At 43.3% G+C, this 21,586-nt stretch overlaps 1 protein-coding gene across 1 annotated transcript in view; it reads right to left on the reverse strand.

The window, feature by feature from the left end:
* LOC115092958 (E3 ubiquitin-protein ligase HERC2-like) overlaps positions 1 to 21,586 on the reverse strand; it is a 2,733,734-nt gene that overhangs the window by 2,650,109 nt on the left and 62,039 nt on the right. The window contains 1 exon segment of the mRNA XM_029604466.1: positions 16,437 to 16,656. Within this exon segment, the coding sequence (XP_029460326.1) occupies positions 16,437 to 16,656 (220 nt within the window).

Raw genomic sequence — 21,586 nt, forward strand, 5'->3', positions numbered from 1 at the left:
TCATTTAATCTTTCCGCGATGGCCTTATCTTCTCTAAGTGCCCCTTTAACCCCTCGATCATCTAACGGTCCAACTGACTCCCTCACAGGCTTTCTGCTTCGGATATATTTTTAAAAGTTTTTACTGTGAGTTTTTGTCTCTACAGCCAACTTCTTTTCAAATTCTCTCTTAGCCTGTCTTATCAATGTTTTACATTTAACTTGCCAATGTTTATCCTATTTTCTTCTGTTGGATCCTTCTTCCAATTTTTGAATGAAGATCTTTTGGCTAAAATAGCTTCTTTCACCTCCCCTTTTAACCATGCTGGTAATCGTTTTGCCTTCTTTCCACCTTTCTTAATGTGTGGAATACATCTGGACTGTGCTTCTAGAATGGTATTTTTTAACAATGACCACGCCTCTTGGACATTTTTTACTTTTGTAGCTGCTCCTTTCAGTTTTTTTCTAACAATTTTTCTCATTTTATCAAAGTTTCCCTTTTGAAAGTTTAGCAAGAGACCTGTGGATTTGCACACTGTTCCTCTTCCAGTCATTAAATCAAATTTGATCATATTATGATCACTATTGCCAAGCAGCCCCACCACCGTTACCTCTCTCACCAAGTCCTGTGCTCCACTGAGAATTAGATCTAAAATTGCTCCCTCTCTCGTCGGTTCCTGAACCAATTGCTCCATAAAGCTATTTATTCCATCCAGGAACGTTATCTCTCTAGCGTGACCCGATGATACATTTACCCAGTCTATATTGGGGTAATTGAAGTCTCCCATTATTACCGCACTACCAATTTGGTTAGCTTCCCTAATTTCTCTTAGCATTTCACTGTCCGTCTCACCATCTTGACCAGGTGGACGGTAGTATACCCCTATCACTATAGTCTTCCCTGACACACAAGGGATTTCTACCCATAAAGATTCAATTTTGTATTTAGTCTCATGCAGGATGTTTATCCTGTTGGACTCTATGCCATCCCGGACATAAAGCGCCACACCTCCTCCCGAGTGCTCCTCTCTGTCATTGCGATATAATTTGTACCCCGGTATAGCACTGTCCCATTGGTTATCCTCTTTCCACCATGTCTCTGAGATGCCAATTAAGTCTATGTCATCATTCACTGCTATACATTCAAATTCTCCCATCTTACTTCTTAGACTTCTGGCATTAGCATACAAACATTTCAAAGTTTGTTTTTGTTTTTATTTTCATTCTGCTTTTTAATTGATAGGGATAAGTTTGAATTTTTTAGCTCAGGTGAGTTTTTAGTTACAGGCACTTGGACTGCTTTTCTAATTATTGGAACCTCACTGTCTGGATGCCCTAATTCTAATGCATCATTATTATCCTTTAAGGATACCTCTCTCTGAACCATGCGCTGCTGAGCGACTGTCTGCTTTCCCCTTTGTTCTAGTTTAAAAGCTGCTCTATCTCCTTTTTAAAGGTTAGCGCCAGCAGTCTGGTTCCACCCTGGTTAAGGTGGAGCCCATCCCTTCGGAAGAGACTCCCCCCTTCCCCAAAAGGTTCCCCAGTTCCTAACGAAACTGAATCCCTCTTCCTTGCACCATCGTCTCATCATCTCACCCAAAGACACCCTTTCCTTCACAAGTGTGCAGCCCACATGTAAGAGGGGCAGGGGGGGACAATTAGGAAACAGCAACCTAGGAACAAATGCATTACTGTGGTCTCTGGCACAGTAAGACTTATGATGAGGAGACACACACCCTTCTCAAGTGACACAAATACAAAATACCTTCTCTGTGTTACAAATGAAGAAGCTAAAGTGATTGAGATTGAAGAGGCATCTGAAAAGAAAGAAGAAACCCAATGCACACAAAAATTCCAGAATATAAACAATATCCATCAGACCAAACTCATTGTGCTGGGTGATTCAATCAGCAGAGGCACTAGTTTGAGAACTCTTTTCGAGGGTAACACTATAGTTAAAAGCTTTCCGGGATAATCAGCTGGAAGAAGTGCTATTCAAATAGTCAATGCGACCAAAGAAGAAAGCAAGGCTCTGAAGTTGATATCATCCATCTGGGAACCAACAACCTCGCTAGAAACAGCAACTAAGTGGTATAGAAAGGCTGCCAGTCTCTAGCAAAGCAGACTATTTATTTATTTATTTTTTAGATTTTTATATACCGGTGTTCCTGTATTAAAATACAGATCACATCGGTTTACATTGAAACATAAAAATTATGCCAAGAGGCGGTACATATAACAAGGTTATAGAACTTGGAAAACATGGAAAACAGATTCGAATAATAACACTGATAAACTTGCAAAGTCTCTGAGAAATCAAATCATAAAATAAGGCGTAATTGTCTAAGATAAATAGTCACATGGCAAAGACTACTGCTTTTTCAGAAGTCTTACCAGTTCATGGAAAGGGGAAAGAGAAACTAAACCATATACATAAATTCAATACATGGCTCAAAATTTGGTGTAAGGAACAAAGTTTTGGATATACTGGAGGCTGGGCAAGTTATGGAACAGAAAAGGACTCCATGTCAATGATGGCTTACATCTGTCTGTGGCAGGAAAAAGGATACTAAGGAATAAATTCAAATTCTATGCCATAAGGTATTTAAACTAAACGAAGGATGGTGGAAGGAGAACATTGGAATGTCACCCCCCCCCCCCAACAACCACCAAAACAAAACCAAATTCAAAAAAAAGAAAAAAAGGGTGAAGGGTGAAGGGGATAACAAAAGGCAGCTGAATAAGGCAAAAAGCAAGTCTTAGAAAAGCAGCAAATGGAACAAGAGAATCTAGAAAGCTATGAGCACAAATGCTCGTAATCTGGGCAATAAAATCCCAGATCTGCAAGCCCTAATGGTGGAGACAGACTTGGATGTTGTTGCTGTAATGGAGACATGGTTCATGGAATCTTATGATTGGGATACGACTATGCTGTGCTGTAACTTAAGGAAGGACAGAGAGGACAGAAAAGGAGGAGCAGCAGCTCTTTATGTCAAAAACAATATATAGAGAAGAAGCATTAAGGGCCATCCTAAAAAAAAAAAAAAAAAGAAAAGAGGATGGTGCATGCATTTTTACTAGAGTGGTTTACAGGCCTCAGACTCAAATGGCAGAACCAGACATAGAACTGATTGAAGACATCCAAAAGGTGGGAAGGAAGAGTGATGTGTTGATTGTTGGAGATTTAATCTGCCGGACATAGACTGGAGGATCCCTTCTGAGAAATCTAACAGAACTAGAGAGATAGTGTATGCTCTGCAAGGGGCTCTGTTCAAACAAATGGTAATGAAACCCACGAAGGAGGGAATTATTCTGACTTAGTGCTCACAAATGGGGATAGCATCTCAAATGTCCAGGTGAGGGTGCACTTTAGTACCAGTAATCATCAAACGGTATGGCTTGATATTGCAAATAGGATATGGAGAAGTCACACGAAGACCCGAGTTTTGAACTTCAAAAATACGGACTTTGCTGAAATGGGAAAATTCTGAAGATGGAACTTGAAGATTGGGAGAACATGGGAGAGATGGAACAACTGTGGGCCAAACTAAAAGGAGCTATTACAAAGGCAATTAACCTTTTCATTAGAAAAGTAAACCAAACCAAGAGAAACAAGAAACCTGATTCTCAAAGGAGGTGGCTGATAAAATGAAAATAAGAAGAACAGCATTCAAGAAATATAAAGGATCCGAAAAAGAGGAACACGGGGAAGAATATCAGGTTAAATAGAGAGACAAAGAAAGTAATCAGAAAAGCAAAATGTCTGGCAGAAGAAAGGACTGCCAAAGAGGTAGAGAGGTAGAGAGTTTTTCAGGTAAATCAGAGAAAGGTCCAAAGTGTTATAGTGAAAGTGAAAGGATTAATGTGGGGAAGAAGACGAAGAAAAGGCGGAAATATTAAACAAAAACTTCAGTTCGGTGTTCACTAAGGAAGACCCTGGAGAAGGACCATCACTGGTTAACAAAGCTGTGGATGGGGGTGGATTTGACGAAACCCAATTTATGGAAGAGAATCTATTGGAAGAGCTAGGAAAAATGAAAGTGGACAAAGCCATGGGGCCTGATGAGATTCATCTGAGGATATTGAGGGAGCTCAGAGATGTGCTGGTGGGTCCGCTGAGTGACCTGTTCAATAGATTCCTGGAAACGGAAATGGTGCCGAATGACTGGAGAAGAGCGGTGGTGGTCCCGCTTCACAAGAGTGGGAGCAAAGAGGAGGCTGGAAATTACAGGCTAGTTAGCCTCACCTCGGTGGTGGGAAAATTAAAGAAGTGTCTGCTGAAAGAAAAGATAGTGAACTACCTATAATCTAATGGGTTGCTCGATCCGAGACAGCATGGATTCACCAGGAAAAGGTCCTGTCAGACGAATCTGATTGATTTCTTTGACTGGGTGACTAGAGCAGTGGTTTTCAACCAGTGTGTCAGGACACAATGGTGTGTCACCAAAAATTTGACATAGCAAGCCTATGCTTTCTACAACAGCCACATGGCTTGCTGCTTGAGGAGAGTGCAGAGTAAGTAGCTGGTACTTATTTCCTCATCACTGCTCCCTGTTGCTGCTTTTCCCTCAATCACTGCCACCACCAGGCCAAGCCATAAATGTTGCAGGCATTCGGTATTCTGCCCTGCAATCCCACCGCACCTCCCCCTCCCACTTCTTGGAGCTTCAGTTTTTCTCTGTATGCTTGTTTATAATTTATGGTCTTTTATTCTGTATTAGATAAGAGTCAGTCTGCATGTTTGACAAAGGTGAGGGATTCTGCTAACTAGGATATAGATTCTGTGTAGGAATCTAGAACAGTCTGGCTCTCTTTGTTTTTCCAATAGTAAGTGTACTGTGTTCCTATATTTGCAGTCTTGCTTTTTCATACTCTTTCTTGTTGCTGTTCCAGTCCTGGATGTTAGTGCTCTTATGGTATGGCTGGTATGCTATATAATTTCTAAATATCTTTTTAGCAGGTTTTCATGTTATTTCACAAAGTGGCTGGTAGGGAAGGGATTCTGAAGTATTATTACTGAGGGGATATCAGAATTTGAATATATTTTATGTATGCTGAGTTATGAGGAGAGGTTGAAGGACCTAAATATGTATACCCTGGAGGAGAGGAGGAGGCAGAGGAAATAGGATACAGACCTTCAGATAGCTGAAAAGTTTTAATGATGCACGATCAACAACAAACCTTTCCCACTGGAAAGAAACCAATAGAACTAGGGGTCAAGAAATTAAACTCTGGGGAAGAGAATGAATTAAGAGGCATAGGGTAACTTCATATTGTTGATGCTACTGGATTTCATTACTCACCTTTCCAAACAAGGCTGAAGGCAAGTTAAAATTCAGCACACTAGGAAAGTCCCTATCCCACAGAGCACAAATGTAAAAGCAGCAAAAATCTACTTCTACATCATTTTAACATTATCTTTAGCTCATTTTGCACTGACCTGCTAAAGAGAATACAACTCCCAAACACTAGTCAAATGGGTCAAGTTAGTCCAATAAAAAGATTTAAAAAATAAGTTGTCAACCTTTATTTCTCTTAATTTCCTATATTTATTTTTATTTATTGGTATTTATAGACAACCAAATACTGAAGCCCAAGGCAGTGTACAGTAGAACACAGTTTAAAATAATAACAAAACCAAACAAAAATGCTAACAGTCTCCTCAAATGAAAACCAACACATAGATCAGTTGAACGCTAGCTCAAACAAGTACATTTTGAACATAGCTTTAAAAATCTTTGTACAGATGATGAGATATATATGCCTTGAAGAGAGAATTCCAAAGGCCTGGAACCACCATGAAGAAAGCTTGCTCATTTTTTTGCCAGGCAAGCCTAGCTCATAGTAGGGACATTGAGCAACCCCCTCTTAGAAGGCTGCAAAGATTGCAATGAATTGGATACATGAAGCAGCATGTTAGCCCAAGGAAAATATTCCATTAAAAATAGTTTATGGACTAGAAGTAAAACTTTGTAAGTAACTTGTGAATGGATTGGCAGCCATTGCAACTCCTTAAGTACTGTAGAAATATGTTCGCGCATCGAGCAGCCTGAAATGAACCTGAAGCAACTGCAACGTCCTCAATGCTGATACTGGAAGGCCGGCATACAATGCATTGCAGTAATCCAGTAAAGTGAAATTACTTCTTACCTAATAATTTCCTTTCCTCTAGAGAAGGCAGGCCAGTACACACAAGTAGGTTATATACTCCTACCAGCAGATGGAGACAGAGAAAACTGACTTGACCCTTATATAACTGTACACTGACATCAGCCCTCCAGTATTCCTGTATAAGCCAGCTGTGGACAACTGAAGAACATATGAACTATAACTAACTATCTCCTTAACCCATGCTACATCACATTTATTTTCTTTGGCCTTTTATTTTTTTTAAACTTCATTGAGACAAAGACGCAGTGGGCTTAGTAGTGGAAAGTCAATATAAATCATAGCAATAAATGTGAAAAGAAGACTTAACAGGAGCTTCAATGATCCAAAATGTTACTTAAAGATGTCATTGTCCAATCTTCTCAATGTCTGTGAGAAAAAAAGATAAAATGACCATGCAAGACTACGGACTGGCCTGCCTTCTCTAGAGAAAAGGAAATCATCCTCTTCATTCAGATAGACCAGTCCAGACAAGTGGGATGTAGCCAAGCTACTCCCCAGAAGGGTGGGAGGCTGTCCATGCTCCCCTCAAGACTGTCCTTGAACCCTACATCTAAACATGCAAGCGATGCTTAGAGAAGGTACGCAAAGAGAACCAGGTTGCTGCTTGACAAACCTCAGACAAAGACAATTGTGACTCAGTTCAGGACACCACCTGCACACTAGTCAAATGAGCTTTAAATTGCTTGGGCAATGGCTTATCTGCCGCAACAGAGGCCTTCGTTATCACTTCTTTAATCCAGTAGGCGTTATAGTGGATAATACATTGAAATCGGCCCAGTGTGCTGTGGCAATCAAAAAAGCAACAGAATGTTAGGAATTATTAGTAAGGGAATGGAAAATAAAACAAAGGATGTCATAATGCCTCTGGTGAGACCGCACCTTGAATACTGTGTGCAATTCTGGTCACCGTATCTCAAAAAGGATATAGCTGCACTGGAGAAAGTGCAGAGCAGGGCAACCAAAATGATATGGAGCATGGAACGGCTGCCCTAAGAGGAAAGGCTAAAGAAGTTAGGGCTGTTCAGTTTGGAGAAGGAGACAACTGAGGGGGGGAGTATGATAGAAGTCTACAAAATCATGAAAGGGCTTGAACAAGTTAATGTAAATCAGTTATTTACTCTCTCAGATAATAGAAGGACCAGGGGGCATTTCATGAAGTTAGCAAGTAGCTCATTTAAATTAAATTGAAGAAAATTCTTTTCTCTCAGCACAGTTAAACTCTGGAATTCATTGCCAGGGGATGTGATTTCAGCAGTTAGTGTTATTGGATTTAAAAAAGGTTTGGATAAGTTCCTAGAGGTTAAATCCATAAACTGCTATTACGGTAATTAATAAGCAATAGTAGCTTGTGATCTATCTTAAATTTTGGGTAGTTGCCAGGTACATGTGACTTGGATTGGCCACTGCTGGAAAAAGGCTACTGGGCTTGATGGACACTTGGTCTGACCCAGTATGGCATTACGTTCTTATGTTCTAAAGTCTGAAACCACCAAAAGTAAGAAAAGCATAGTCCTAAACTGTACTGTGTCCTGGGCAATGAACAAGGATGGTTCCTGACACAAGAGAGCTTGCAACTCCAAAACCCTTCTTGCTGAGGAAATGGTGATCAGTAACACCACCTTCAAGATTAGCAAATGCAAGGAAAGCTGTCAAAGGGGACAGATGCAGTTGATCTTAGACCCAAAAACAAAAAAAATGCGGGTCCCAGAGCTGAACCGTCAATGGCAGTCAAATGTACTTATCTCCTCTGCAAACCCTCACCACGTCTGGATATGACAAAAGGAGTTTGCTTTGGACATATCCACTACAACAAGCCAAAGCAGCCACCTGAACTTTGATTGTACTGAGCTAAATCTTATACCAGGCCTTCGTGTAGAAAGTCCAAAATCAACTGCGATGGAGACGGTACAGAGAAGGGCAACCAAAATGATAAAGGGGATGGAACAGCTCCCTTATGAGAAAAGGCTGAAGAGGTTAGAAACAACATATATCTCTAAAAGTAAGAGAAGGTTACGCCAAACTTATGACTCTCAGAAGACTTAAACCACTACTAACACCAAATGACTTCCGGTCAGTACTACAAGCATTAATTTTTTCAAGCACTGATTACTGTAATGCCCTTCTACTAGGATTACCCCACACCACGAAAAGACCACTACAGGTATTACAAAACACAGCTGCAAGAATTTTAACCGGTAAAAGTAAGAGAGACCATATCACCAAAACCCTAATTGAACTACACTGGCTACCCATTGAACAAAGAATTCAATACAAGACTCTATGCACCTTACATAAATTAATATACGACGAAAAGGCAGAATGGCTGAACACAGCCCTTCACGTACACATCCCTAATAGAAACTTGAGATCAGCAAACAAAGCCCTACTAACTATTCCCTCAGTAAAAACAGCCAGACTAACTCAAGTAAGAGATAGGGCCCTATCCCTGGCAGGACCTATAATATGGAACATAATGCCTTTAGAAATCAGAACACAAAGAGACATCAAAGCATTCAAAAAAAGTTTAAAAACATGGCTATTTAAGCAAGCATACCACAAAGGGAATGAAGAGTAGAATCCAGGGAATTGTATGATGCAGTCCGAAGAACTCCCACACACATCAGCTTACTCGAATGGTGTGTGTGTGTATATTTTATTTTACTTTACCTCTATTAGATTGCAACAACAGAGGACCAGACTTAAGTGTTAATTTATCTTATAGCTGATATACTTAAAGTAGACATGACTTATCACAACCACTAAATAATATTTAATATGAAACTATGTTACAGTATTTGATGGCACCTGTTTAGTTAATATAACTCAACACATTTAAGTTTGAAATTATGTGCCTTATTGTGAACCGTTGTGATGGCAACTAGCTTAACGACGGTATAGAAAAGATTTTAAATAAATAAGTAAGTTTCCTGAGGAGAAACATTTTGATTCTCTGCCCAAGACGCCGCCTGAGACCTAAGCGAGTGAGCCTTAAGACCCTCAGGTACCGGACGGCCCTTACATATGTACGCCGATGCGATGGCCTCCTTCAACCATTGGGCAATAGTAGTCTTAGACGCATTATGTCCCTTCTTAGGGCCACTCCAGAGCACAAAGAGATGATCCGACAACCTAAAAGCATTAGTCACTTCCAAGTACCGAAGGACAACTCGACGAGCGTCCAACTTTCGCAACTCCTGAGCCTGAGAGGAATCAAGATCCAAATCTGAGAAGGCCAGCAACTCGACAGACTGATTGACATGAAAGGCTGACACCACCTTCGGAAGGAAGGATGGCACCGTCCGAAGCGAAACTCCCGAAGACGAAAACTGCAAGAACGGCTCCCTACACGACAACGCTTGAAGCTCTGATATCCGTCTCGCCGAACAAATAAACCATGAGAAACACTGTCTTTAGTGTCAAATCCTTCAACATGGCCCGTTTGAGGGGCTCAAAGGGCAGAGTGCATAGAGCTCGTAGAACCAAATTCAAGCTCCACGGTCAAACTGGAGGATTTAAATTCTTGGCGCCTTTCAAAAAACGTGCCACATCTGGATGGCCTGCGAGGGAAGTACCGTCCACGGGGCCTCGCAAACAGCCCAAGGCCGCCACCTGAACCCGAAGGGAACTGTATGCCAACCCCTTCTTCAGACCTTCTTATAAAAATACTAGAATGTGAACTACCGTGGCTCTCCTTGGGGAAACCTGAGAACTGGTACATCAGGAATCAAAGACTTTCCAAACCCAAGCGTAAGTAAGCGATGTGGAAGTCTTGTGCGCGCGAAGCAGAGTAGAAATCACTGACTCATGATACCCATTTTTCCTCAGCTGGAGCCTCTCATAAGCCAGGCCGCTAGACAAGAGATCCGCCTGATCAAAAAATACCGGACCTTGATGGAGGAGGTTCGGGATGTGGTCGAGACGCAAGGGGCCCTCGATCACCAGGTTGATCAGGTCTGCGAACCAGGGTCTTCACGGCCACTCTGGAGCCACCAGGATTACCGGACCCTGGTGGGACTCTATTCTTCTGAGTACTTTGCCCACTAGAGGCCAAGGAGGGAACACATAGAGAAGTACATTGCTGGGCCAAGGAAGGACCAGAGCACCCACACCTTCAGCTCCATGTTCCCTTCTGCGGCTGAAAAATCGCGCCGCTTTTGCATTTGCTCATGTCGCCATTAAATCCAGGCAGGGGACCCCCCACCTCCGAATCAAGAGCTGCACCGCCTCCTCGGATAGTTCCCACTCTCCTGGGCCTAGCTATTGTCGACTGAGAAAATCTGCCTGGACGTTGTCAACTCCGGCTATATGAGACGCCACAGATTGCGTTCCGCCCATACCACAAGCTTGTCTGCTTCTGCAGCCACCAGGCGACTTCACGTTCCACTCTGATGGTTGATGTATGCTACAATGGTGGCATTGTCGGAGAGGATCCTCACCGACCGATGGCGGACCAAGGGAAGGAAGCTGCACAAAGCCAGACGAACCGCTCTGGTTTCCAAGCGATTTATGGACCATCTGGACTCTGGAACTGACCAGTCCCTGAGCAGAGTGCGACTGGCACACTGCCCCCCCCAACCAGAAAGGCTGGCGTCCGTTGTCACGATCAACCACTGGGGGCTCTCCAAATCCATCCCTTGTTGTAAGTGCTCCGGGACTAGCCACCACTGGAGACTGCTTCGTGCTGGATCCAGGAGAGGCAACTGAAGATGAAAGTCCTCGGACTTGGGGTCCCAACCGGAAAGCAACGCCCTCTGTAAAGGTCTCAAATGAGCGAATGCCCATGGGACCATTTACAGAGAAGTCATAGAACCAAGAACCCGTAAATAATCCCATATGATGGGTAAAGGAATGGCCAGTAGTCGAACTTGAGACATCAACTTGTTCATTCGCTTCACGGGTAGAAACACCTTGCCCACTCTCGTATCGAATCGGGCACCCAGGAATTCCAAGTCCTGTGAGGCAATCAGCTGACTTTGGGGAAGGTTGATCACCCAACCTAGGGACTGGAGTCGAAGCACCACCGAGTGGACTGCCTACTCGCACAGGCTCTGCGTCTTCCCTTAGATGAGCCAGTCGTCCAGATAGGGATGAACCAGAATCCCTTCTTTTCTCAGCGATGCCGCTACCACCACCATGACCTTGGTGAACACACGTGGCACCGTTGCCAGACCGAACGGGAGCGCTTGAAACTGATAACGCTCCCCTAGTATCATGAATCTGAGAAATCTCTGATGATGCTCCTGAAAACCTATGTGCAGATAAGCCTCTGTCAGATCCAAAGAGGCCAAAACTCTCCTTTGTGTACTGCCGCAATGACAGATTTCAAGGTTTCCATGCGAAAACGGGGAACCCGCAGGGCTCTGTTGACCTGTTTCAAGTCCAGAATGGGACAGAAGGAGTCCTCCTTCTTGGGGACTACAAAGTAAATGGAATACCTGCCTATCCGATACTCCCCCGGCAGGACCGGGATAATCGCTCCCAGGGCTTTTAATCGATCTAAGGTCTGGAGCACCACTTGCCGTTTCATCAGTGACCCGCAAGGGGACATCATGAAGAGATCTCTTAGAGGGAAAGCAAAATCTAAAGCGTAACCATGACTTATAATGTCTAAGACCCATTGATCCGACGTGATCTTGAGCCATTGCCCCCAAAAGAGAGACGGCCCCCGATCACCGGAAAGGAGAAATGGGCCAGCGCACCTTCATTGAGCCGCCTTGTTACTGCTGAAGCCCTGGGAAGCACCATCTCGGGGAGGCCGTCTACCCCGAAAGGAGCGGGCCCAAACTTGGGATCTAGACGGAGCTTGCCAAGATGGAAAGGACAGTGCCCTAGCCGAACAAAAACGCCTCTGGCCTCGAAAACGACCACGAAAGGAATTGAAAGGGCGAGTAGATCTAGGCTTGTCCTCCGGCAATTTGTACACCTTGTCATCTCCCAAGTCCTTGATAAACTGTTCCAGATTATCACCAAAAAGAAGCTTACCTTAAAGGGAAAAGAGCCCAACAGACTTGGAAGAGGAATCCGCAGACCAATGGCGCAGCCACAGTAGCCTCCTTGCTGCTACCACAGATGACATTGCCTGAGAAGAACTTCGCAGTAGATCGTAGAGAGCATCCGCTGTAAAAGGCTAGGGTGAAAAGGAAAGGATAGAGGGAGAGCCCAAAGACTGAACAGGACGGGATCCCCCGGGTGTTTATCAGTCCCAGCCTGTGAGACTGGTAAATCCAGCTCCGCCAACACATGCGGAATGAGAGGATCCAATTCCTCCCTCCTGAACAAACGAAGCACCCTCTGATCAGCCCCCTCCACCGGCACTGCGGAATCCACATCATCGCCCATGTGATCTCCCAGATCTTGAAGGGGGTCTAGAGGCGTGGGATCAATTTAACAATCCGGCAGCGGCTGAAATTCTGTGGCCGGCTGAGGTAAAAGGAGCGCTGGAGGATCAGTCCTGGGTCTTTTGGACGGCTGCTGTAGCTGTAAATCATCAGCATCTGCCTCTAAATAAGCTTTGTGCAATAATAGCACAAACTGAGAGGGAAAAGGGTGTTGCCTCTTTAAGGCCCCCTCCTTTGGGACAGAGGGAGGAGGAGGAGGCGGCAGAGGCTGGAAAACGTCATCAGGGGCGGGACCGGGCTTAAACGCGGTGGGGGAGGGAAGTTTCCTCCTCCGGAGCTCTGTTCTTCTTCTACGGGGGAAACATTCAAATGGCTGCTGTTCCCGCGCTGCGCGGGAACAGGACCAACTGACTGGACCCCTCAAGCCCCTGATTCTCTGCTCCCCGCGTCCACGGCACCGATCTTCTGTCAGGGAGAGGCAGCTGAGAGGTACCCTCGCCCCCCGGTAAGCATCGGGAACACTGGCCGTCGCGGGAGAGTCGTGTTGCCACCTCTCCACAAGCGGAGCACTGTACTCACCGCGGCATGGCTGACAGTCCCAAGTTCCCTCCTGTAAAATAAAACAAATCGGCCGGGTGAAGTTCCACCCCTTCTGGAGGCCCAGGCTATTTTAGAAATCTCTTCTCTTTTTTTTTTTTTTTTTTTTTTTATAAACGAGCAGGGGAAGGAGACGTCCCTGCTTGCAGAAGTATGGAGGCTTCTCTGCTGCAGAGGTATGAAAGTTTCTCTGCCACATAGGGGAGAAGGACCGACCCACCGGTAAATCTCCCCTACCCACCGGGCTGCCACTGGCTCTCCAGGTAAGTGAGCTGGAAGCCTCATGGCTCAGCTAAGCCTGCTGTGAGCAATATGCCTTCAGAGGTGAGAAAGAACAATCCAAACTCCATTTACCTTTTTTTTTTTTTTTGTTAACAAATATACTCACTAAACTGTTGATCTAATCATTGGCCATAGATTAAAACATAAAGAAAATGAATTGATTAAGACCAGGACCGCAGGGTATGCTGTCTTCTACCTGCTGGAGTCAAATACTGAGGGACCACAGGTGGAAACCTGGGTTATCAGGGGGTGCCTTTTCAGTTTGTTCTCTGACTCCACCTGCTGGAAGTGAGGTATAACCCAGCTCTCTGGACTGATCCGGGTACGTACAGGGAATAACAATTGCTAAATAGATATAAAAAGCTTACATTTCCAAAGCATCAGCTATACCATCATGTCCAGGGGTCTCTCTCCCCCTCTCTGTCTCTCTTTATATACTACAAACGCTTGTGAAAGCAGTGGCGTTCCCTCCGAGTTCTTATCAGATTTCAGACAACTGTGTGGCTATTCACCTGCTCTGTCAGGCTTTAGTATAAGTTAATTGCTAGTTCTTTCATCATAGACTTAGTGGAATAACTAAACAGACAGACTCTTGCCTATTTGTAAACATTTCACAGTGCAAGACAGTAAACAGGATTTCACTCAGAGGTTGGCTTGTGGCCTTCAAACTAGTCTGTTTGAGTAAATACTCTGAATCTATACAGCCTAACCTCTATATACATCCTCAGCAAAAGTAACAAAAAATGACTCCAACAGAGAGTTCCTCCGGAGGAGAGGCCTGCTCAGATTGCTCCTTCAGTGGTTCAGACAGATACCCCGTCGAGGACCCCAGTGATGTAGGAGGCGAGTGAGTGTGTCCCAGAGCCAGGCTGCTGGATCGAGGATCAGGACTGCTGTCCTCTTGCGGAGGAGAAGGTGGTGTGCGCTGGGGGGAATCCTTGTGTGGGATAGGGTGGGACTTGCTACTCCCCTGATCCTCCACAGAGGAGAGGAATTGGGTCAAGATCTTGGAGATTTGTGACTCTGCCTGTGAAGCCAAGGTCCCACACCCAGGACAAGGTAATGAGTCCTCTGCCAGGGGATTCCTTGGTGGCAGTACTGCCAGCAGAATGTCCGAGAGAGCCTCGGGGCAGGATATATACCTGTTCTGCTGAGGCAGACCTCTTGTGCCGCTTTCGAAGGGGCTCCTGCAAATGTCCTGTCAATCTCTTCTGTCTGGAGACAGACAACAAAGAGTAAAAATGTTCCGAGGAGCAAGAGGAGCCTGTGGACCCATAGTCAGAGCCGGCTCATTGTCAGAAAAAACAAGATCCACTAATTCAGGGATGATGGCCCCCTTGCATTCCCCTTGGATTCTAAGAGGACTTTGCCGTCAAAAGTTTGAAGGCAGGTGGATCCCTTGTGCTTCAACTTAGATGCGTCCATCGACGGCGCTTCCTGCGCATGGTGTTTTGCTGTGAGTGGCGCGTTGGCACGGCACAATGCATCGGACAGCTGCGTCGGAGCTTTGACTCCGGACAATGCAAATCGCCTTGGTGGATGGGTCAGCATGTCCCTCCAACATGCCCCACGCCTGGATGGTCTGGGTGTGCTGAGAGACAGAGGGCTGGCCCACCTGGTCCCGTTGTTTATACAGCGATCCCCCGAAGGATGCCTTCTTGTATTTTCAGGACACTCCAGACGGAGCCCTGGAAAGGAGTGAGCCGACAGGCACTCTGAGCTGGGGGCATAGGACCTTGAGTTACCTTCATGCAGCTGGACGATTTAGGTGACATGTTGGCGCTGGACCCAGGTGGATATGCAGTCGCAGTCCTGGTATGCTGCCTGGCGGCCAAGGCACAAATAACAGCAGTTGTGCCTGTCGGTAGCGGACATTATCTTGCCATACTGGCAAAATTTAAAGCCAGGTGGTCTCAGCGTCATTTATTTTTATCTCAATTTGTTCAGTAACGGTGCTCTCTGAGAAGAGAGGAAAAAGCTCTGCATGCAGCCTGCAGCACGGAAAGGACAGACTGAGAAGAAAATGGCACCGCACGGGAAAGGACGCAAAGCTCCGTCATCTTTGTCAAGCTCCACCTAGCTGCCCAGAAGGAAGACGCAGACAGCATGGCTAATTCAGCCTGCTTATCTGCGGGAAAATTGTCGGTTCAGTGTGCTTCAAGCAGTTAATAAAGCAAACAGAATGTTAGGAATTATTAGGAAGGGAATGGTGAATAAAATGAAAACTGTCACAATGCCTCTGTATTGCTCCATGGTTAGACCGCACCTTCAGTATAGTGTACAATTCTGGTCACCGCATCTCAAAAAAGATATAATTGCACTGGAGAAGGTACAGAGAAGGGCGACCGAAATGATAAAGGGGATGGAACAGCTCCCCTATGAAGAAAGGCTAAAAAGGTTAGAGCTGTTCAGCTTGGTGAAAAAAAGATGGCTGAAGGGGTATATGATAGAGGTCTTTAAAATCATGAGCGGTCTATAACGGGTAAATGTGAATCGGTTATTTACGCTTTCAGATAATAGAAGGACTAGGGGACACTCCATGAAGCTAGCAAATAGCACATTTAAAACTAATCGGAGAAAATTAATTTTTCACTCAACGCACAATTAAGCTCTGGAATCTGTTGCCAGAGGATATGGTTAGTGCAGTTAGTCTAGCTGGGTTTAGAAAAGGTTTGGATAAGTTCTTGGAGGTGAGGTCCATTAACTACTATTAATCAATTTGACATACGGAATAGCCACTGCCATTACTGGCATCAGTAGCATGGAATCTACTTAGTGCTTGGGTACTTGCCAGGTACTTGTAGCCTGGATTGGCCACTGTTGGAAACAGGATGCTGGGCTTGATGGACCCTTGCTCTGATCCAGTTACCTCAGAAAAAAAGTTGCAATCAATTATGTTTCTGGGGGTAATTTTGCTCTAACATTCAATATTTCAGTGTTTTTGTACTGAAAAGAATGCCTGTTATCCATTCATAAAACACATTCCAATGTTAAAACAGGGAGAATAGGGAACATCTGATAACTTTCTATCATCCTGGATTGGAATAAGGGATCTTGCTAAATCAATTACCTTTTTTTATCTGCAGTGTGCAAGGGAAGACTGCTGTTCTTCCATTTCACCCCAACGCTCTCCTGTAGAACAGTTCTATTCAATGCAATAAAATAACGTTCTAGAATAATCAGCCTCTGCTTCAGCCTTCGTGCAGAAAGTGTTGTAGTAGCAGTCTGAGCAGCTAGAACTTGCTGTTCCTTCACAAGAATATACAAGCACTCCTTCAATTCATTTACATCTGAAAGTAACAAGACAAGAAATCAGAAAATTCAGCACATAAACATTACAAGCATTAGATTAGAAAAAGTGCAATTGTGTACCTATAATTACTCTCTAATGACAGTAAAATGATTCACAAATGGGTTACGTGACCTGCTACATATAAATGGGTGTCTTCATCAGGAGCTTTCTAAGGGGGCCGATGCAATACAGCACTCAACTACCGTTAACCCATAGTTGGATGCAGGTTGTAGAGGCGCTAACTAATCCCTTATGCAATAAGGGGATTAGCACTTCTACAACGCGTGACCGTCACGGAGTGAAACTAATAGCACTCATCACATGCAAATGTATGTGAATGAGCCTATTAGCTATTCACTCCCAATGCAAGAAAAAAAATATGTGCGTCCCTGCCCGGAGCAGGCGTTAATTGCTGAGCGCTCCTTAAACTAGTACAGAAAAGCAGAAAAAACTGCTTTTCTGTACTGCCTCCTACTTAATATCATTGTGATATTAAGTAGGAGGAAAAACTAAACTAAATTAACTTTAAAAAACAAAAACAAAACAAAAAAAAACCACGCTCAACTGATAAGCATCCATTTCCTGAACCCCCTGGCTGTGCGGCATTTAGGGAAACAGACGCCGATAAATTCTGTGTCGATTTTCCTAAATATGGCAACAAAGCAAGCAAGATGTTAGCATAATTGAATAAAGGAGTACGACAAATTCTATATTATGGGTTTGCATAATGATTGAGGGAAAACTAAATGATAATGCGGAGAATATAGCGATTTTTAAAACGTATTATGTGGCTTTATATGATAAAAAGGAAATGAATGTAGAGAATAGGGATTTTTTTTTTTTGAAGGCTTGAAATTGCCCCAGGATATTGAGAAGCAATTAGCTGATTTAAATGTTCCTATCATGGATACGGAAATCTTTCAATCTATTACTAAATTAAATTAAAGTTAGGAAAATCCCCTGGTATTGATGGACTGGGTCTAGACTTTTACAAGATTTTAATATTTCCCCTTTTTAAAAGCACTGAACCAGGAATATGCTTATGCATATCATATTCTTCAGAGATCATGCAAGCAGCAACTGTAGCTCTTCCCAAGAAAGGAAGATATCTGGGTGTCACTTCTTCATACTGCCCAATATCCCTTTTGAATACAGATGCAAAATTATTAGTATCTACATTGGCTGCCTGAATCAGTAAGGTAATCCCAGAACTGGTTGTACCGGATCAAACTGGATTTGTGAACAGTAGGTAAGGAGTTACCAATGTATGCAAATTAACAACAGTTTGGGGACATGAACCTTCTAGTTTAGGAAGAAGCCTTGTACTGAGCTTGGTCACGGATATGGCTTTCAACAAGGTAATTTGGATATTGGCTGAGGATTTCAAGGAGCATTCATGAATTGGATTCAATTACTAAATCATAATCCTAGAACCCAGCTGGTAATAAATGGAGTGATGTCCTCCATATTTAAATTGAAGGGTGGCACATGACAAGGTTATCCCCTTGACCCCCGCTGCTATATCTTTTAACTTTGGAGCCTCTAGCCATTAAAATTAGTGATGGATTTGATTGGGATCATATGGATTGGAAATCATTTGCTAAACCTTATGTATGTTTTGTGGACATCCTTTTTCTGGCAGATGCAGGTCAAGATATACCCCATGTATATCCTGCCTTTGTGACCTTTGCCAGTTTAAAAATTAACTTTGAAAAATCAGAGGCCATGCCGCTGCACTCTTCCTTGATGCAACACTGGATGGCAATTTTTCCCTTTCCTTTTAAATGGTCTCCCACTAAAATAAAATATTTAGGGATGTAGATACCATCTGACACTATACGAGATAAATTTTAGGAACTTAACTGATGGCTTTCAGGCACAATTAAGGGCATGGCACGAGTTACCTGTGTCCTTTTTGGGCAGATGCATGCTCTTTAGAATGATTCTTCTCCTGAAATTGCTATATAGGTTACATGTAATTCCTAGACTTGGCACTGCTGAAATGAATGTTTATTAGGTTCCTATGGAAAGGGGACAGACCTAAGATTAATTATGAAAAACTGAAGAGAAGTAAAGAGCTGGGAGGAATTGATACTTCCCACTTTCAAATGGTACAATATAGCTTGCCAAATGCAGTTTATAGGATAACTTATCACAGAGAAGTTTAAATACTCACCTCCTAGTTTGTTGTTTGATGTAAAGGAACCTTAATATCCACTAGGGTTACTTCATATGGCTAAAGCAGATATACCACTTATAGGGAGAGGAAATGTCCTATTTCGAACAATGATTCATGCCTGAAGATGTTTTCCTAACATTTGTAAACAATATCTCAAATGTCAGTAAACCTGGTTTCTTCTTTAAATAATTTATACCAGCTCTTGTCCCATCCGATGACCATATAATTTTGTAGGACCATTACTCATAGGGTCACAGTATTTTACCAGACTCTTTTTATGGTTTGGGAGTCCAAGGTGTGACCGCATCTACATTATTTGATGGAGACAGCTATTGGAGATTAACCTTTTGGTCGTTTGACGATTGCCCTGGGAGTGTCACGGAATAAGAATGGAAATTGTTTCCCCTGAAGCAGGACCTTAAAAGTGGGGGTCCGAAACACGATCGTGTGGGCTACGCAGATGAGTATCACTGCTGAATTACTTTGAATTGGGATTAAGAAAGTGACATTTAGTTTGACTGTAATTTGAAATGTCATTTTGGAGCTCTCATTAGGATGATGGAAAGAAAAAAAGAAAACTAAAAAATTATAAAAATATAAAAAAATATATACAAAGTAAACTGGACCCAAACATAAAAAGAGTCTGGTAAAATACTGTGACCCTATGAGTAGTGGTCCTACAAAATTATATGGTCATCGGATGGGACAAGAGCTGGTATAAATTATTTAAAGAAGAAACCAGGTTTACTGACATTTAGTGATATCTTGTCAAGACTCGACTACTGCAACTCCCTCCTCCTCGGACTACCAGAAATACACATCAAACCCCTCCAAGTTCTACAGAACGCTGCCGCCAGAATCATCTCTAACAACAAAAAATCCCCTCACATCACACCCACGCTCAAAGAACTCCACTGGCTACCCATTACACAAAGAATCCAGTATAAAACCCTCACCCTCATGCACAAAAAAATAAACAACAACAAAATGGACTGGCTAAACAACGGAATACAACCTTACTCTACTCAAAGAACTCTCAGATCCACCAACACTGGACTCCTAGCCGTCCCCAATCTCAAAGCTGCACACCTCAACGTCACCCGCAAACGAGCCATAACAATAGCGGGCCCCACCTTATGGAACACCCTCCCCACCTGTCTCAGAAACGAACCTTCACTGCAAGTCTTCAAAAAACACCTCAAAACATGGCTATTTTTAAAAGCTTTCCCACCCGACACATAACCCGCCCAATTCGCACCATCCACTCCATGCCCCCTCTACAAGCATCTCGCCCCACACCTTTCCCTCCCTACACAAGCATCTCCCACCACCCTTTCCCTCCCTATCACTACCTTCCTCCCACTCATCCCTTCCTCTCCCCTACCCCCTCTACACTCCCTGCTCTCCTTACCATAATTTATCCTCATCACCAAGCCAGTTATGTATATATGTTATATACTATAGTCTAATGTTCCATGTACTCCTGTTAGTTCTGTTACAACTTGTTATATTTATTACCATGTTATAATGTAAAATATTCTTGTTATATTTATTACCATGTTATAATGTAAAATATTCTTATATCTATTTAATACCATGTTATAATGTAAAATAGGGCTGTTACCACCCTATTCCTTTAGTTATCTGGAAACCGATGTGATATCTCGATCGAATGTCGGTATACAAAAGAAATAAATAAATAAATAAATAAATTTGAGATATTGTTTACAATTTGGTGCCTGGAGTACAGACGGTGTTTGAGAGCCACAGGGTGTGATTCCTAACATTTGTAGCATAGTTTTTACATGGTTTTTATTCCTACCATTGCATGAAAATCATAGCTTTCATCAGGGGATGGAGAGTAGGGCACTGCATGAGTGGATGATGGGACTTCTCTATGCTAAACACTTCATTGATGATTCAACAGGATCCATGTATAGCTATGAAAAGCTCAGGCAACACTTTTTTTTTACAGCATAACTTTTATGCCTTCCTGCAGGTATGCCATAATGTCCTTTCCTTAGGTCTAACAAACTCAAATTTTACAAAAGGTGGGGGTCAAGTTATCTATCTATAATGGGCGACCACATTCCCAACTAGCTCCCTAACTCTCTGTTTTGGGGGTTTTTTTACCCCTCTAGTTTGGTTGTTTGCTGCTTGTAAATGGAAGACAAAGCCCCAAAGAAGTTGATGCCTTGATATAGGGTGAACAAGCACTGCGACCAAGGTGCTCATGTAGAAAACTGGTGAGCAAATAACCGGCTACCTGCAAGGATACCATGTTTGAGGATGAGGACTCTGATGGCGTGGCCTGCCGAATTCGCTGAAGCTATGAAAATGGTAATGCAGCAACTCAACAATGAAGTCTATACCAGCCTGGACTCTAAGTTGGAGAATGTGGTAGATAGCCCATCCTAAATGGTGTCAGCCGGCAAAACAACCACCAAGCTGGACATTTTGTGAACGAGTAGATGAAATGAAGATGTCACTCACCAGTACCAGGCAATGTCTCAAAGTCTTGGAGCGCTCATATCAAAGAATGGTCGCCAAGATAGATGATATTGAGAACCAGAGTCGTTGCAATAATTTGCTCAAGAGGGAGCACTGAGAGGAGAGGATCACCTTGCTGGTGGCTGAAAGGAAGCAGTAACTACTGCTTTGGAAATTTTTGTTAAGCATATTGGGGATAAGTAAACTATTGGGGTATATTATTTAGTGTGTTTGTACTTATTTATTTATGTAGTTTTAT

Source organism: Rhinatrema bivittatum, chromosome 5 (genome assembly GCF_901001135.1).
Source record: "Rhinatrema bivittatum chromosome 5, aRhiBiv1.1, whole genome shotgun sequence".
NCBI lineage: Eukaryota > Metazoa > Chordata > Amphibia > Gymnophiona > Rhinatrematidae > Rhinatrema > Rhinatrema bivittatum.